The 14,768-nt window shown below is 45.9% G+C and overlaps 5 protein-coding genes across 5 annotated transcripts; 1 reads left to right on the forward strand and 4 right to left on the reverse strand.

The window, feature by feature from the left end:
- Window positions 1–3,898: 3,898 nt before the first annotated feature.
- Window positions 3,899–4,397, forward strand: PENARI_c017G09560 (uncharacterized protein; the record flags this gene model as incomplete). Its single annotated transcript, XM_022634399.1, has 3 exons — window positions 3,899–4,184; window positions 4,235–4,308; window positions 4,371–4,397. The coding sequence occupies 3 exons, from the start codon at window positions 3,899–3,901 to the stop codon at window positions 4,395–4,397; spliced, it is 387 nt and encodes a 128-aa protein (XP_022485737.1).
- An 800-nt stretch (window positions 4,398–5,197) lies between these two features.
- On the reverse strand, window positions 5,198–6,398 carry PENARI_c017G05371 (glycoside hydrolase family 16 protein; the record flags this gene model as incomplete). Its single annotated transcript, XM_022634324.1, has 2 exons — window positions 5,198–5,498; window positions 5,587–6,398. 2 exons carry the CDS (start codon window positions 6,396–6,398, stop codon window positions 5,198–5,200), a joined length of 1,113 nt encoding a protein of 370 aa, XP_022485897.1.
- Window positions 6,399–7,325: 927 nt separating this feature from the next.
- Window positions 7,326–9,044, reverse strand: PENARI_c017G03124 (uncharacterized protein; the record flags this gene model as incomplete). The annotated part of the gene is made up of 4 exons (XM_022634280.1): window positions 7,326–7,847; window positions 7,910–8,324; window positions 8,375–8,455; window positions 8,509–9,044. 4 exons carry the CDS (start codon window positions 9,042–9,044, stop codon window positions 7,326–7,328), a joined length of 1,554 nt encoding a protein of 517 aa, XP_022485707.1.
- Window positions 9,045–10,628: 1,584 nt separating this feature from the next.
- PENARI_c017G07123 (uncharacterized protein) lies at window positions 10,629–11,137 on the reverse strand (the record flags this gene model as incomplete). The annotated part of the gene is made up of 4 exons (XM_022634359.1): window positions 10,629–10,698; window positions 10,804–10,874; window positions 10,954–11,025; window positions 11,129–11,137. 4 exons carry the CDS (start codon window positions 11,135–11,137, stop codon window positions 10,629–10,631), a joined length of 222 nt encoding a protein of 73 aa, XP_022485818.1.
- Window positions 11,138–11,561: 424 nt separating this feature from the next.
- PENARI_c017G01855 (glycoside hydrolase family 72 protein) lies at window positions 11,562–13,348 on the reverse strand (the record flags this gene model as incomplete). Its single annotated transcript, XM_022634256.1, has 3 exons — window positions 11,562–13,015; window positions 13,071–13,096; window positions 13,149–13,348. 3 exons carry the CDS (start codon window positions 13,346–13,348, stop codon window positions 11,562–11,564), a joined length of 1,680 nt encoding a protein of 559 aa, XP_022485766.1.
- Between the last annotated feature and the right edge of the window lie 1,420 nt (window positions 13,349–14,768).

A 14,768-nucleotide genomic window follows, 5' to 3' on the forward strand; every position in this document is an offset into this window, starting at 1 on the left:
AAACGAGATGCCTACAAGGAATAATTTGAGGCTTACATTTGTTTGCTCTTCTCCTGTGGCATTTTCGTTGTATGGAGTGATGCATAGCAGCTCCAATCAAAAATTAGTTAGATCGAAAAAATGAAATTGCTTTAATCGAAAAGAACAGTGAATAATTTCAGAAGACATATCCAAACCCTCTTTCTACCTGAAAGATCCTGGATCCCAGCCTTCTCATTCTACCTTGCATGAATTATTTGACCATGGCCTATATGTTTTCATTGTAAAGACCAAAAATCAAAGTACCACCGCATCCATCACAACAGCGATGTTAACTAAACCGATCCAGAAGATCTGCTTGGCTGCACACTCCCAATAACGAGGGCCCAAATTAACACCTAAATGTTGTTTTATGTACTAACACGAACACTTCGACGATTAAATATAGGGCGATGTTAAAAAGACCCCCACTCCTTGATCTTCGGACCCCTCTCCACCCACCTAACCTTAACTAGGGAAGGCGTAGTATTTGTTTCACCAATGTCTACAGTATAGGTACGAAGTGACTTAAGAAATCAAGTTAATGTTAGCCCGAAAGGTATCCCTCCCTAAGTTATACCTTCCTTACTACACTACGTACAGGTAGGAAGTTAGAGGCAATAAAAGAAGCTTTAAGGGTTGTTTGGGAGGGGGTGTTGGTGGCGGGTTCGGAGAATACTTCTAGGCATACGTACGGACTACCTCGAATTTCTCTATGGCACTCCTAGGGGTTGTACAGTGTCGCAGCAATAGCTTTGACACCTCTTTGATTACTCAGATTCTGCCAGCTAAAAATTCGATTTTTCAACACCCTGGTTTCCTGATAAAACACTTAACTGTTGTGGATTAGGTTGATTCTTGTCTTCTAAAAAAGCACTCACTAAAGCAAAAACGTTTAGAAAGTAAGATGATATAGACTTGCTCTTCGGTTTGCGATAGGCGGTCTAAAAAGCGGACTAAAAAACCATCTAAAAAATGGTCTAAAAAACGGTCTAAAAAACGTCCTGTCCAATAGGGTTAAAACATTTACTGTGTCACTGTACGTAAATCGTATGACATTGGGAACAAATACTACACCTTTCTCAATTAAGGCTAGACAGGTGGAGAGGGAGTCCGAATATCAACAAAAAGGAGTCCTTTTAACATTGCCCTAAATATATAAAAGAGGTGAGGTTCTTGGCAAGCAGGTTCAAATATATATAGGGGATTGATACAGCGACCCCCCTTTGGATAACGTAATTCACTACCGAGCCGGCCACCCCAGAACACCATAGTTAAGGCGATAGATTACAGTGCTATATCCTAACAACAGGGGCTTATATATTTTTCATACTTTAGGATCATGTACTAGGTACATAGTCTAGCTCTTCTACAAGGTTTAGGGAATTTTTATAATAGGGTATTCAAGATATATATCTCTACAGCAAAAGTAGCTAAATTACAGCGTAATTTATGGTATCATTGTTATCCAGCTTTTTGATTCGCTTGAAAATCCTAGACATGATATGATATGCTTATCGATATATACATACAACTAATTAATCAAATTGAAGTTATAGTTGTTAAGATATAAGTTTATCAAAAACTGCCTTTAACTATGGTGTTCTGGGGTGGCCGGCTCGGGGGTGTGGCCGGCTCGGTAGTGAATTACGTTAATGCGACCCTTCCTGCCTGGTTTCTCAGGCTAATATTTTTTCTGCCGGACATATTTCTGCCACCACCGACCATGCATGAGGTACTTACATTTACTATGCAGCCCCCTAATTAAATGAAGTCCCTTTCGTACTCTACAACCCACCATACCAACTGCACGGCGCCAGTCCCAAATAGGAAATAGATGCTATTTCAAAAACGCGAGAGAAATGGGTAGTAAAATAGGAGGTTTGAAGGTGTAAACAACAATTATTTTGAATTCCTTACTGGGTACTACAGTGGAACAGGAGTGACTTATTTTTACTACCAATTTACATAGTAATTGGAGGTACCTAAGGTGTGATATACGTGCAGGTAGTGGTAGCAATAAAATAAAAGTTCGAGGAAGAAAGCGGTGAGAAAAGCGGTCAATAGATATCTGAATCCTCAGGCAGGAAGGGTCGCCGTATCAATCCCCTATATATATGATATGACTTCCAAAATTGCATATGGATCAGCGTGACTTTGATTATTTTACTTTAACTGTTACAAATCCAAAGATTACTTCCCGCCTTACTAAACAAAGACCCTTTAATTTTAAGTACAGCGTGTATCTCCCTTCTCCAGATTGCTCAAATTTACTTGTAGACGCGAGTCTATAGCACTAGATCACCGCCATTAACTAAATAAACACACCGGGGGAAATCCATATAGTGACAGATTCAATTTTAGAAAAGCGTGCTATCGGTGTAAAAGATGTGTCCCTTGCCTCTTGATCAGGTGTTTGACAGTCATATTAGATACATGGAATTACAAAAGGCCTCGAAGCTATGCCTTTTTCCAAATGTCGATCCTCATTACAAGTTTGAGATACGAGAAATTTAGAAACGAACTAAAATGTCAACCTAACTTGGAAAGATAAGTTGGACATACATAATCATGTGGTAGCTTGTGTGTATTTGGAGAGCCAGACGGAGAGGAGATCTGAATAGCCAAGGCCGATGTGCAGCAGGCTTGGCTCAAACCACGTAAACACGTAGATACTTTGTCTCATGACCAACACTTGCGAACCTATTATGAGCAGGAAGTGTCTACAAACACTGAGCATTGTGAACAAATTTGACCTTGGGACTAGCAAGGCTAAATTTGAAGTATTCTCCGATCAACATTCTTTGTCGCATTCTTGACCTAGCCGAGGTTTTGATTATGGCCGGAGAGCTAGGGTGACAATAACCAGGAAATTGGATGATCAAAGACCCATTCAATTTTGTAGTAGTTGATTGTCTATGTTTGGGCAAGCTCGATCCAAAAGTACTTTGCTCAACCCACATTGGAAATTCGAATGCTGATCGAGCCTGATTTAGTCGTGGAGTTTCATTTGCTGCATTCTATTGTGGGCAAATACTGTAGTTTCTGCGACTATGGCTCTTGCCCCTAAGAGCTTTCATTTCAAAGAAGGAAGCGTGCAGGGTTGTCCGGTCGCGATCTAGGAAGCCTCTTCCGGAATTCTACGATACGAATATCGTAGGGTAAGAGCCACGTTAGCTTTGCAACGTCATCTTAACAAGCTGCTGATTGGCCGGAACTTTTATTTCTGGGACCGTTGCATTCACTGAGCACTCGTCGCCCCTGGGCCCACTTCCTATTTAGGCCTTCAGTCTACAAGGGGCTCATTGGTATCATGAACACAGTCAGACCGCCACTTACATAGACTAGAAAGGCACGGATTGGCTCAGTTATGGTCCATCCGACCCTTCCGGGTTTGCATTCAGATCGAGTCGTCACCTTCCAATCTTTCTCTTGCATATAGGCGATCTAAGTATAGAATTAGTCACAAATTTTGATCGGTTCCATGATGAAGATGAACTACATTTTTACAAAGTCCAGCTATCTTACTGTAACAAATGTACTGCATTGAAAGAGATAGTATTGTTCTTTGTCTCTGATGTAGATCATCTAACAGAGCGGTGGTTGGGTTGGTCATTCCAGATTCTCGGATTGACATTCCTGGCGATCTCTGGACAGGCGTAGTATCGTACCATTTCAGTAAGGAATTACTCCGAGAATAGCAGTAAGCATAATTCCATATCACATTCCTTCCCAATTACAGTTATCTACGTCACAAATAAGGAACATATGGGTCCAACACAAACGTATAAATTACCTGTCGTGATCCCGCCTGTATTCAACATCACACTTCACATCGCACTCTCACCTTAAACCAAATTCAAACTTCCAATCTATCAGAATGCAGATGACCAGCTTCACCGCCATCCTGGCCTTGGCCATGTCCGTTGCCGCCGTCGCACCCGTTGCCCAGAAGACCAACATGGGCTTGACCAACTCTGCCGCCATGGGTCATGCCAAGGGCCAGTGCAGCTCCGGCGACATCGCTTGCTGTGACTCCAAGGAGGTCCTCAGCGGTGATGGCATTCTCGGCAACCTCCTCGCCAAGGGTGCCTTGAACGGCCTCCTCGGCAACGACGATGCCGCCTGCGCTAAGACCAGCGCTCTCGACGACCTCAACGTCCTGGGTATGTTTGTCCGACATCCTTTTCCTCTGCAACTTACTAACATACTACAGCCTCCACTAAGGACACTGAGTCCGGCCCAGTCTGCAAGAACATCATTGCTTGCTGCCCCGAGGGCTCCGGCAAGGTAAGAACCAACTTCACTTCCCCCAAGTCAGAACTTACAACTAAAATCCGTCATCTCGATAGTGTACCGCCATCGACGCCGCCGAATAGAACTCCGAATCCTAAGCGCAATGATGTTCACTAGAAGACACTCCTCGTGCACGTGGTCGAGGATCAACGCGTCTTCTCTGAGAATCTCGCTCTGCTGGCTGTTTTCACTTGTTTTTAATTGTCGTGATATGTCGGGCCATGGTATCCTATAGTAGCTCGTTAATAACTAAATATGAGAATCGCGTGGAACAATAAGCGTCAGCTTAGATCGGTGCTTGAATCTGATTGTAGATCTCTGTAGCTCCCTCCAAACTGTAAGCCCCAAAGTAGATTGAACTTACAGTGCTCATCAGATCACCTGCCCTGTGAAAAGCCTCTGGAAAACACGTCGGAACAAGGTATGTACCCTTTATCAACCATGTTCATGCGTCCAAACCGAACATGTGCCACACTGAATCAGGAAGCCTTATAGTGACAGAAAATGTTTTAACACCATTAGACAGACCGTTTTTTAGACCGTTTTTTAGACCGCTTTTTAATAATGTAGTGGTGGAACCCGTGACAGTAGCGTATTAGTGGCCTGAGGTATCACAAATGCCTTCGGAAGCTTGCATGCAGTCTTTTCTTAGAGAGCAGCATCATCCTACCATCATCAATATGACTACAGTTGTCCACCAGATTCTTCTCTTATGATATAGCTTCATTCATAGGTCAATAGCCACCTATGGAGACTGCTCTCTACGTCTGCACTGGGCATGGGAGTGTTTGGTTGTGCTGTCTCCATTGATATCGACCCGTCTGCTATGTCAGACTGCCATCGTGCCATCCCCATTTCAATAAGGATTATTTTCTGGACCACGTCAAGGAACTGGCTGGTACTTCTGGTTCTGGAGGAAAATTTCGCTCGATCTCCACCTCATTTTGTTATCCGCCAAGGCTGTGAGCTCTTCGCCATGCTGGCCGTCGTCGAGCGCACGTTGAAGTCTTCCATCTCGCCTTTGCCGAACACAAAACCACGTAAAGGCACCGATAAGTAGGGCACCTGCGACTGCAGCACCGCAATAAACCCCGATGTGTGCCCCATTTCCCAGATCATCCCACTTCTGGGCCAAGGTTTCCGCTGGTTTCTTATTGATCACCGTCTTTGCGGTCGAGTTTCCGCTACCCACAGGAGTCAGTCACGAGATAATGCGGCACAGAACCTAGATTGAGGTGACAAGCTCTGCTGTTTCGCGACGAAAAAACTCACCTAACCACTTCAATGCTCTCGTATGTTCCAGTATTCCCTGAATACTTGTACTCCTTCCCACTGTGGAAGTCCTGAACTCGGATCTTTTGTACCGACATGGTGAATGGTACATTGGTCCAGTTGACTAGACCACCACCCCATTCGAGATTACCGGTTGACTGTCCCTTGACACCAACTGGCCAGTTGCTAACCTTAACTTGGCATGGGGTTTGCGGGTAATTTTTGCCATAAACAGTCAAAGGCTCCGAGTAGTTCACTGTGCGGACTAGATCGCCATCGATCCACCATTCAAGGCGATCCTTATCCCAGTATGAGGTGTAGTTGTGGAACTCGGTATCCGCATTCGAAACGGCATGGTATCCACCTCGGTCACTGGTAGTTGTGTTTCCCTTTCCAAAAAAGTCGGATTGAACACCGCTAGTGTTATATCCCACCCACTCCCAGTCAATCTCATCCAAGTCATCAGACTGCAAGATCACGCTGCTGATAATTCCCGCTCCCTTGGCCATTTTGACATGCGCTTCCATAACCCCGAAGAAGATATAGAAGTTGGATACCAAGAGGGTGGATGCGTTCTCAGTTTTGATTGTGAAGTCTGCTCCCTCGGATGTGTAATCCAGCGTTCCGGTTCTCATGTCCCAAAGTTCGCTATTAAGGGTCGAGTTGAACAGCCATGTATGCTCGGTACCGAGGGCAGCATCGGGGTCGCATGTTTTGTTGAGCGGGTTACAATCCGTGCCGGTATATTCGGCGGTTGTGAAACTGAGTAATGTGCTCAAAGCAACGAGGATGAAGGGGAACCAGGATGTCATGATGCTAATGCAGTCTTGCTAGAGAGTGAGCGAGAAGATGGTAAAAGGGTATGTATCAGTGTTCATCAAGGATTCGGAATGAAAGTGTCCATGTCTGAGTTTTTAAAAACTGAAAATTGCCATCACTGATGGCAAAATCAAGATTAGGGAGGTCAATAAGCGAGGCTAAAAGAGTTATCGATGATTCCACCTGTAATTAGAAGCCATTATGCTTGTTCAAGCCTAGCGCATAAATTTGTGCCAGTTTCATTTGAACTTCTTAGTTTATCTCCGAGACCGAGGCGAGCTTGCGAAGCCTGCGAAGCTTGGCTTTGCGCTAATGCTGTCTGTATCCACTCTGCCAAATTAGATGGAGACGTTTGCTGGATTTAGTTAGCGAACTATCCAGGCACCGGTCTTTATGCCCAACGATTGGCTGCGCTAATATTTTTAACCCGCCAACATCCGCTAAAAAGGAAAAGTATTCGAGAGATTGATTCATCAACACCCCTAGACTAGTCTCCTAATAAGACACTTAACTATTATAGATTATGTTGAATCTTGTCTTCTATCAAAAAGCACTCACTAAAGCATAGACGTTTAGAAAGTAAGATGATATAGACTTGCTCTTCGGTTTGCGATAGGGGGACTAAAAAACGTTCTAAAAAACGGTCTAAAAGACGGTCTGAAAAACGGTCTGTCGAATAGTGTTAAAACATTTGCTGTGTCACTGTACTAAAAAAGGACACCGTGAATTACACATACTAAGCCTTCCCTAATTAGGCTTAGACAGGTGGAGAGGGAGTCCGAATATCAACAAGAGGGGGTCCTTTTAACATTGCCCTTTAATGCGGGTTCAGGAGTAAGATAAGAACTGTAGTGAAATTGAATTACAAGTTGTATCTGACTGTCTTTATTTCCCTTCACGAAAACTAAGACGAGAAACACCTAAGAAACCGAACATGAGGTGTCAATACTCTTGGAAGATACCAGCTGCACCAATTTGTTGTCCTTAGCAAACAGTACCATATCAGCGGACCCCTGCTTAAATTGCGGCCAGGAAAAGTAACTCTGCTGTGTCGGATTTGCGGCAACATTTCCTAGCGCTGCACGGACAGTACCGCGCGTGGGGTCCTCAGCAAAGCTTAGCCATAATGCTTCCATAGCGTAGCTAACCTCCCATTCAAACTTGGTTGAGGCGCCACCATACTCGGAATGTGTTCCAAATAGCAGAGGTAGCTCTGAACTATGATAGGCACCAAACCAAGGCAGAGGAGAAATGTTTGAGAAGTTGCCAGCGTATTCGTAGCGATAGGTTGGAAGGTCTCCAAGGTGGCGGTTCTTAGCTTCTGATGCGACAGGGCAGCTGATAATCTTTGTAGCACCGGCTAGTGCTTGCTCCCCGGGTCCCTCGGGGGTGAATGACACAAAGCCAGCACCTTCATTTGAATTGCTACCGATTATCATTGGCTAGAATATTGGATTGTGTTAGTATTCTCATGAATCCAGTTGATTAGGATTTGTGTACTGACTGTTTTGGCAATTTTTCCATCCAATACCCGCTCGGTCCAATTTGAAAACGCAGTCTTGTTGTCGATGACTGGTTTGAACGAGATGGACGGTAATGTATCGTTGCCGGAATAATACGATAATGCATTCTCAAGCGTCTGAGCTGGTACCTTTCTGACACAGCTCAGTTCTTTCTCAGGGCTGAGCCCCTTACATCCAACCAGTCCAGCCAAGAAAGTGAAGTTTGTGTGGGCCACATCACTTCCGCTGACAATACCTGGACCCCCGGAGTCTGCGATAAGACCAGCAACAAGAGGATCATCGGGATATCCATACGGATAAACGGCAACGCTACCAGCTCCAGCAGATTGACCCCACAGGGTTATCCTCTTCGGGTCGCCGCCGAAATTTCCTATATTGGCGTAGACCCACTCAACACTATTGATGGGTTAGTCAACGATTCTAAGAGGTGACTGTTGTTGACTAACGCGAGTCTTTGATCCAAAAGCCCAACATTTTGATCTTCCAACCCCTTCGCATTCGGGAACCCAAAGACATTGACACGATAACTGATCAAGAGGTGTCAGCGGATACTTCGAAATCCAATCGCGATATAGCTTACTTCATAATAACAACAATATGGGATTGTGTTCGCTGGACCCACTTGTCAGGAATCTTGTACATAGATGCCTGGCCACCACTAGTAAAGCCACCTCCGGGAATATAGAGCAGAACCGGCAGTGGACCTTGTTGCGATTGAATCTTGTCAAGACGTGGTGCCCAAATAGAAAGATAGAGACAATCTTCAGAGTTCCCTCCACTGACTAGGAATTCCGACTCATATTCCGTGTAAATTGTTGAGGCACTGGTGTCAAATTGCTGCATGCAAGAATTGGGAAGCGAGAACGCCTTGATAATTCCCCCGTGCTGCTTTTTCTGTGGTCGGGCGAAGCGAAGATCTCCCACCGGAGGCTCTGCGAAAGGGACACCGAGGAATTGTCGAACATCAGGGGCCGTATGGTTGACGAAACCTTTGACGGACCCAGAGGTTGTTTCCACAAGTAGACCAGAGTCGGTATTGCTTCTAGGGCTGAGAGTAGGAACAGCGAAACCCCCCAAAGCAAGAGCCGCTAACACGGGGAAAGCGAGTAACTGCATCTTGAAGACCCACCAGAGATCTCTGCGGAAGAATTGACTCGAACGAATATTTCATCGGATTACCTTGGCAGTGCAGACCCTTTTATAGCCTGCCCCGGAGTTTTCTTTCTTTTTCGTGTCCATACTGAACGGCAAAACGTTTTTGTGCGGGATATTAGGCCCTGGAAACCAAAGCGGGGATCTGTTAAGACAATTTAGTGTAAAATATGATGAGAAATCCCAGGAAAAGCACTATGCCGGTGAAAGGAATCTCTGGCTAATCACTTTGTTAAGCGAACTGGCCCTATATTGCGGGAAAGTGCGGGGAAAGCTCCCCGGAAATGCAGGGCTTTCGCTTCCATGTGTCCTCGGCCTCCATTGGAAGGATATTCTCCTCTATAATGCATGCATGATGTGATATAACATTTTACCGGGACCCAAACAAGGGATGGAATATTGCTATGTCGGTAGATGCGTAGCGAACCCAAAGCTGACGACCCTGAAAGGCGGATGTCGATTGATCAGCAGGATCATCACTTAGCCCCGGGGTAGATTTGTGGGGTACATCTCCACAGCACAAGAGGTATTGCATATCGCCCTCGAGTTATCGTAGAATGACAGTGGAGTTTGACTTCTACCAAGGCAGGAAGTGATATCCACCCCCAAAAATGCTTTGATCAACCGTTTCATGAAATGCCAGCAAATGCCACCGTGGACGATGTTGCTGCAAAACACTCCTTACAAGAAGTGTGCAGGTTTGATGGGAATAACGATATGCTGGTGATTATCGGACATGATGCATCCATAACTGGGAAGATTGATTTATTCCCGGCAAATGTCAACAATTGGAAAGCTGAAGGAATGAAGGATAAACTATACTGGAGCTTTCTCGGCGATTTTGACAGCAATACAAAGGGATAAAGCAAGCATAGTACAGCACCAATTCCAACCAGAACCGACAATCTGTATTTAAGGACATTCTTTTATGTGCGCCTTGGATATTAATACTCGGATTTGAAAAGAAGATCATCTGCCGGATGTGGAGTAGGTGAATCAATCAGTGGGTCACGCCAGATCCAGTGTGGGTTCAAGGATCATCACTAGATGGGCTGTAGGGGCCGATTCCACCGAACAGTCTCAAAAGCAACTGGGAGGCATGTTGAATATATCCAATCATAAAAAATCCTCCAGGAATTTGGAGTGAAGGCATGTCTTTCGAGGGAAAGGAGACGGGGGGAGGTAGCCACATATCTGGTCTCAACGATGAACATTTACAGCGCAACAAAGTGGCTGAGCAAGAAACGTCCAAATTTACCACACTGACCAACTTCGTCCCCTTCCTTACAAAGCTGCAGAATAATTGGTGAGCATCATGGGAGAGCAAGACAATATGTATGACTCGAATACGTAGAACTTCATCATAGGCAATCACACCAACCCCAAATCTACTCTATACCACACTACGCCTTTGTAGTTGCCTATGGTGCATATCCGCAGTCCCAAATGTATTTCCCAGACAGTTTCGCTTTCCATCAAAACTCCTTAAGCCATGCTAACCCGTAATATCGTAAAGAGACTCGTCTTCGATCCACTGGGCTGGGTATCTTATGCGCTAATGCCGGGGAAGCAGTCGGCGAGGCCCTTATTGTGCTTGTTGGAGGCGTGCTCGAGGAGACTAGACCAAAAGATATTCGTTAGCAAGATGTAGTAAAAGCCACTATCGAGAGCGGTGTTCGTGGCGATAAGGGCGCGAGAAAGCGGTAGGCTGGGTATCACGTACGCAGGGGCCTTGGTGGTCTGGAGGAAAGTCTGCCTGCAGACCTGGCACTGAATGCTGCAGGCCTTCTCATTCTGGATATCGAATTTAATGTCAGCAACAGCAACCGGACAACAGAGTTGGAGGCATTGATTGCATGTGAAAGTGACATACGCTCTTGATCTGGGACTTGGCAGTCTTGGTGTCCTTCTGGTTGCGCTCGCGCTTCATTGTGGCCTTGGCTCCCTGTAGAATATTGTCAGTCAATCCCCACGTCAGCCGGAGGCTCTGAGGTGGAGCGCAGAAAGTTTTGCGACATCTGCTTCGTGCGCTTCGGATTTGGTCTTACGTTGCCCATAGTTGCGGTATGAGACTCGTGGTCTGTAAAAGAGTGGAATATGAAAGGATAAAATGCGACGGTTGTGTAGTTAGATGTCGAGGGAAATCTGTAATTTTTTGTAAAAAAAAAGTAAGAGCGGGTTATCTCCACGTGGGGCGGGATTCATGCTTACTCAGCAAACAAAAAATTTCCCCGCGCCAGTCCCGATTCAGTATACTTCGGATCAAGTAGGGGAGAATTTCATTGCTTCAGTGATATCTCTTTACGGAAAATATTGGGATTTGTACTAAGGATATCATCAATAAGAAATTGTGTTATTTATGTCTTGGCGCAAATACATGAGCCGAATCAGGCGTTCCAATCACTAAAATAATGTGACCTGTTACAATCTGTGTTGCACTTCACTTTCATTACAGGATTGGATGGCCTGAGCGAAAGCTGGTCAAAGAGAGATCATCATGATACCTGCAATCATAGCCGCAGCACAAAGCGTGACTGCGAGAAGGAGGCTACCCTGTACTGCATTTGGGTTCACCAAACTGGCAGCGGCTCCTTTGGAAGTGGAGGTCGCAGCAGTAGGGTGATTGGTAAGGGTCCCTGTTCCTGATGTACCGGCCTGTTCAATCAACTTCTTACAGTTCCCCGTGGCAATCTTGGCCGCTTTGGTCGTGGCCGCACCATTGAAATCGCAAGCGGGGGCGTTATGGGCATGGAAATAGCGATCGAAGACAAAGGACAGTTGATCGCGACTGGAGCAGACACTGTATGCACCATACTCTCCGGAAGTCGCGTTATCAGAGATGCCATCGCAGGCGCCCTTCGAACTCCCACAGACCTGCTCAAATAGCTTCCCGAATTCATGCGGGCCCACGTTGCTCTTAACGACACATCCCAGAGTCTCCACCATGCAGGAACATAGTTCCTTGTTTGGTGAAGGAGGAAGAGAGCTGGAATTTGCCCGCCAGATATTGTCGACAGTGGGACACGCATGAGGGGAGTTGGTGGGGGAGTAGCTGCCGCTGTTAATACCAGTCGGACTGGCACTTTCAATTGCCTTAGAATAATAGCTGTAGTCTGACTGGGCGCTGATGGAGAGGTGGTCTCCAGCGGAGACGAGTCCGTAATCGTTAGGAGTCTCGAAGTACATGTAGAGTATACCACCGCTCCAGACACTGTTCATATCGGAACCGAAAAGCACAGGCACGTCTTTGAACTTGCGAGGCTTGACAGTGTTGCACCCATATTCAGAGAACAAGACTGGAATTGAGTAGTTTCTGTATTCTTCTGTTCGGTCCTCGTAACCGGATGTCTTAAAACTGCTGTCTCCACAGAACTCGTAGATGTTGTAACCGAAGAAATCCACGGAGCTCGGTCGATCTCCGCAGTTGAGATAGTCAGAAAGCGATAGGCGGTAGTCCTTGTGGTCGGTGGTCGCATATCCAATTGCCAGTGATGTCCTATACCCCCTATCCTTAATGTATGCCTTCATGTCTCTCGCCGCAGCTTTGACGAAGGCCGCACCCGCAGACTGATTGGCATGGTTGACGACCTCGTTCCCAGCAAAAAAGCCGATCACATTGTCATATTGGTGTAACGCGTCAATAACGGAGGTATACCGATCGTATTGCTCCACTGTCCATGAAGGGGAGTCGGCAGTTATGGAAACATCGGGAGATGCCAGATCGGTGATGACATAAATTCCGGCATCGGCCAACATCTTCATACATTCGTCGTGGTTCAGCATCGGATCGATGGCGTAAGTGCGGATGACATTGGTGCGCAACTGGACGAGATAGGGAATATCACGGGCACAGTGAGAGGGGCTGACCAGAGGGTCGAGGTACTTGGTGGAATCGGAAAACCCGATTGTGTCCGTCCCTCGAGCATCATAATCCTCTGGTCAGTGGGTCAGCTCTAAGCTGACAACAGGCAGCCAAGTCAGTCAACATACCCTGGTAGGCTATTCCTCGGATGTAACTGATGACTGAGTTAGTATCAGCGAGTCTTGACGGGAAATATGAAAACTCACAATTGACTTCCGTTGTTAGAATAGAAGAACTTCGAGCCCTGTTTGATGGTCAGCGAGTTCATGCGTCCAGTGTTATGAGCACCCACTTTGATCTCAATCTGCGGAACACTCGACTGGCTGGAAGCTGCTTCCACCAGTCGCAGAAAGGCTGCTGCAAGGATGAAGCACGTAATCATTTGGAATAAGAGATTCGTAGCCATCTTGTGTTGGTAAGAAGCAAGATGGCAGATACCAAGAGACGGGTGAGATGATGAAACAGTCCGGGCAGTGTAACTCCAAGAAATCACGAAGTGACGAGGGGGGAAACAAAACAAAACTAAACTAAACTAAAGGATGTGATATTTGGGTAGATTCGACGATGGTGAGGAAACAGCAACAAACTCTTGAGAGGCAAGTGCAACTGGGATGGGACCCAATACATCTGCAACCCACCAACACGATTTCTATAATTTTTACACAGAGACATCCCAGACCAGGTACATGTTTGTAGAGACTTTAGCATTGCCTAGTGTACGTTGACTTTACAACAGAGGTCATCAATGTGTATACAGTGGCATTAAGTATTGGACAGTCTATACACTGAAGCCTCGAAGTGAGTATGCCGTCTTATACATCGCTTTCGCCTCTTTTTCGCCCATTTACCAGTGCCCCAGGTTGATCATATATATTATATAACGGTGAGGGTGTGAAAAGTCTTATAACCCTGTTATAAGTAGACTGCCTCGCCATAATAAGCTTGGTAGACCATCTACCTGGGTACCACCGCATTGTAAACATTCTAGTTACTGCTCGTACATTGTGTATGCCCTAGGAGTAAACATAACAAGCTCTACCCGTAAATTCTATTGACGGTGTTAGTGGTAAAGGTATCCACAGCCCATGAGGCACTAATCTGGCAAAATATCTAAGAGGCTGGATGAGAGAGAGATCTAGATACCTCGCTACACAATTTTAAGCGACGGAGGGCTGATGGATCAGGTATATCAAACACAAGCATAAGCCAACAGACACTACCCCTGTGGCACAGAAAAAAGGCATAGAACTTAAAGATCTCTGCTTTGACGTCCGCACCTGGCTCCTACCACTGAAATGCACGAGACGATTTTGAAGAGAGAATACCAAGAAGAGACTTTCCTCATTCTTATTCGTCGATATTTTCCAGCACTATTAAGGGATGGTTGGAAGGGATGCCGAGTTCACTTTACGACAACAGTCTCTTCTTCCCGTATATTGAAACGACGTCTATTACACTATACTCTAGATAACATGGTCTAGTTTAGAGAAATTAGCGATAAGGATCCCGGTCAGGTCCATCTCCAGGTGCTTTTAAAATGCACCAGTAACAGGAGCGCCATCAAGCTTGAAGTAACCCGGCTGGAGCCCGCGCTCGGTATAGATTTGCCCTGAGGCTGAGTTTTACCATCCCTGTATGGTGCTTGAAGCTGATTCGAGGGAAGTCGTCGGCAGTCGGCCCCCACTAGATTGCTGCAGCAATGTGTGATAGAACTGGTAGAAGGAGCTTATATGGATGTTGGGCGTCCCGCACTACCCTTCAAGTTTCACGCGCAGTCAGTGATGTGAGCATCTCCGGAGGGCAATTCTGGGCCCCAAACAATCAAA

Source organism: Penicillium arizonense (assembly GCF_001773325.1).
Source record: "Penicillium arizonense strain CBS 141311 chromosome Unknown PENARI_contig017, whole genome shotgun sequence".
NCBI classification, from domain to species: domain Eukaryota; kingdom Fungi; phylum Ascomycota; class Eurotiomycetes; order Eurotiales; family Aspergillaceae; genus Penicillium; species Penicillium arizonense.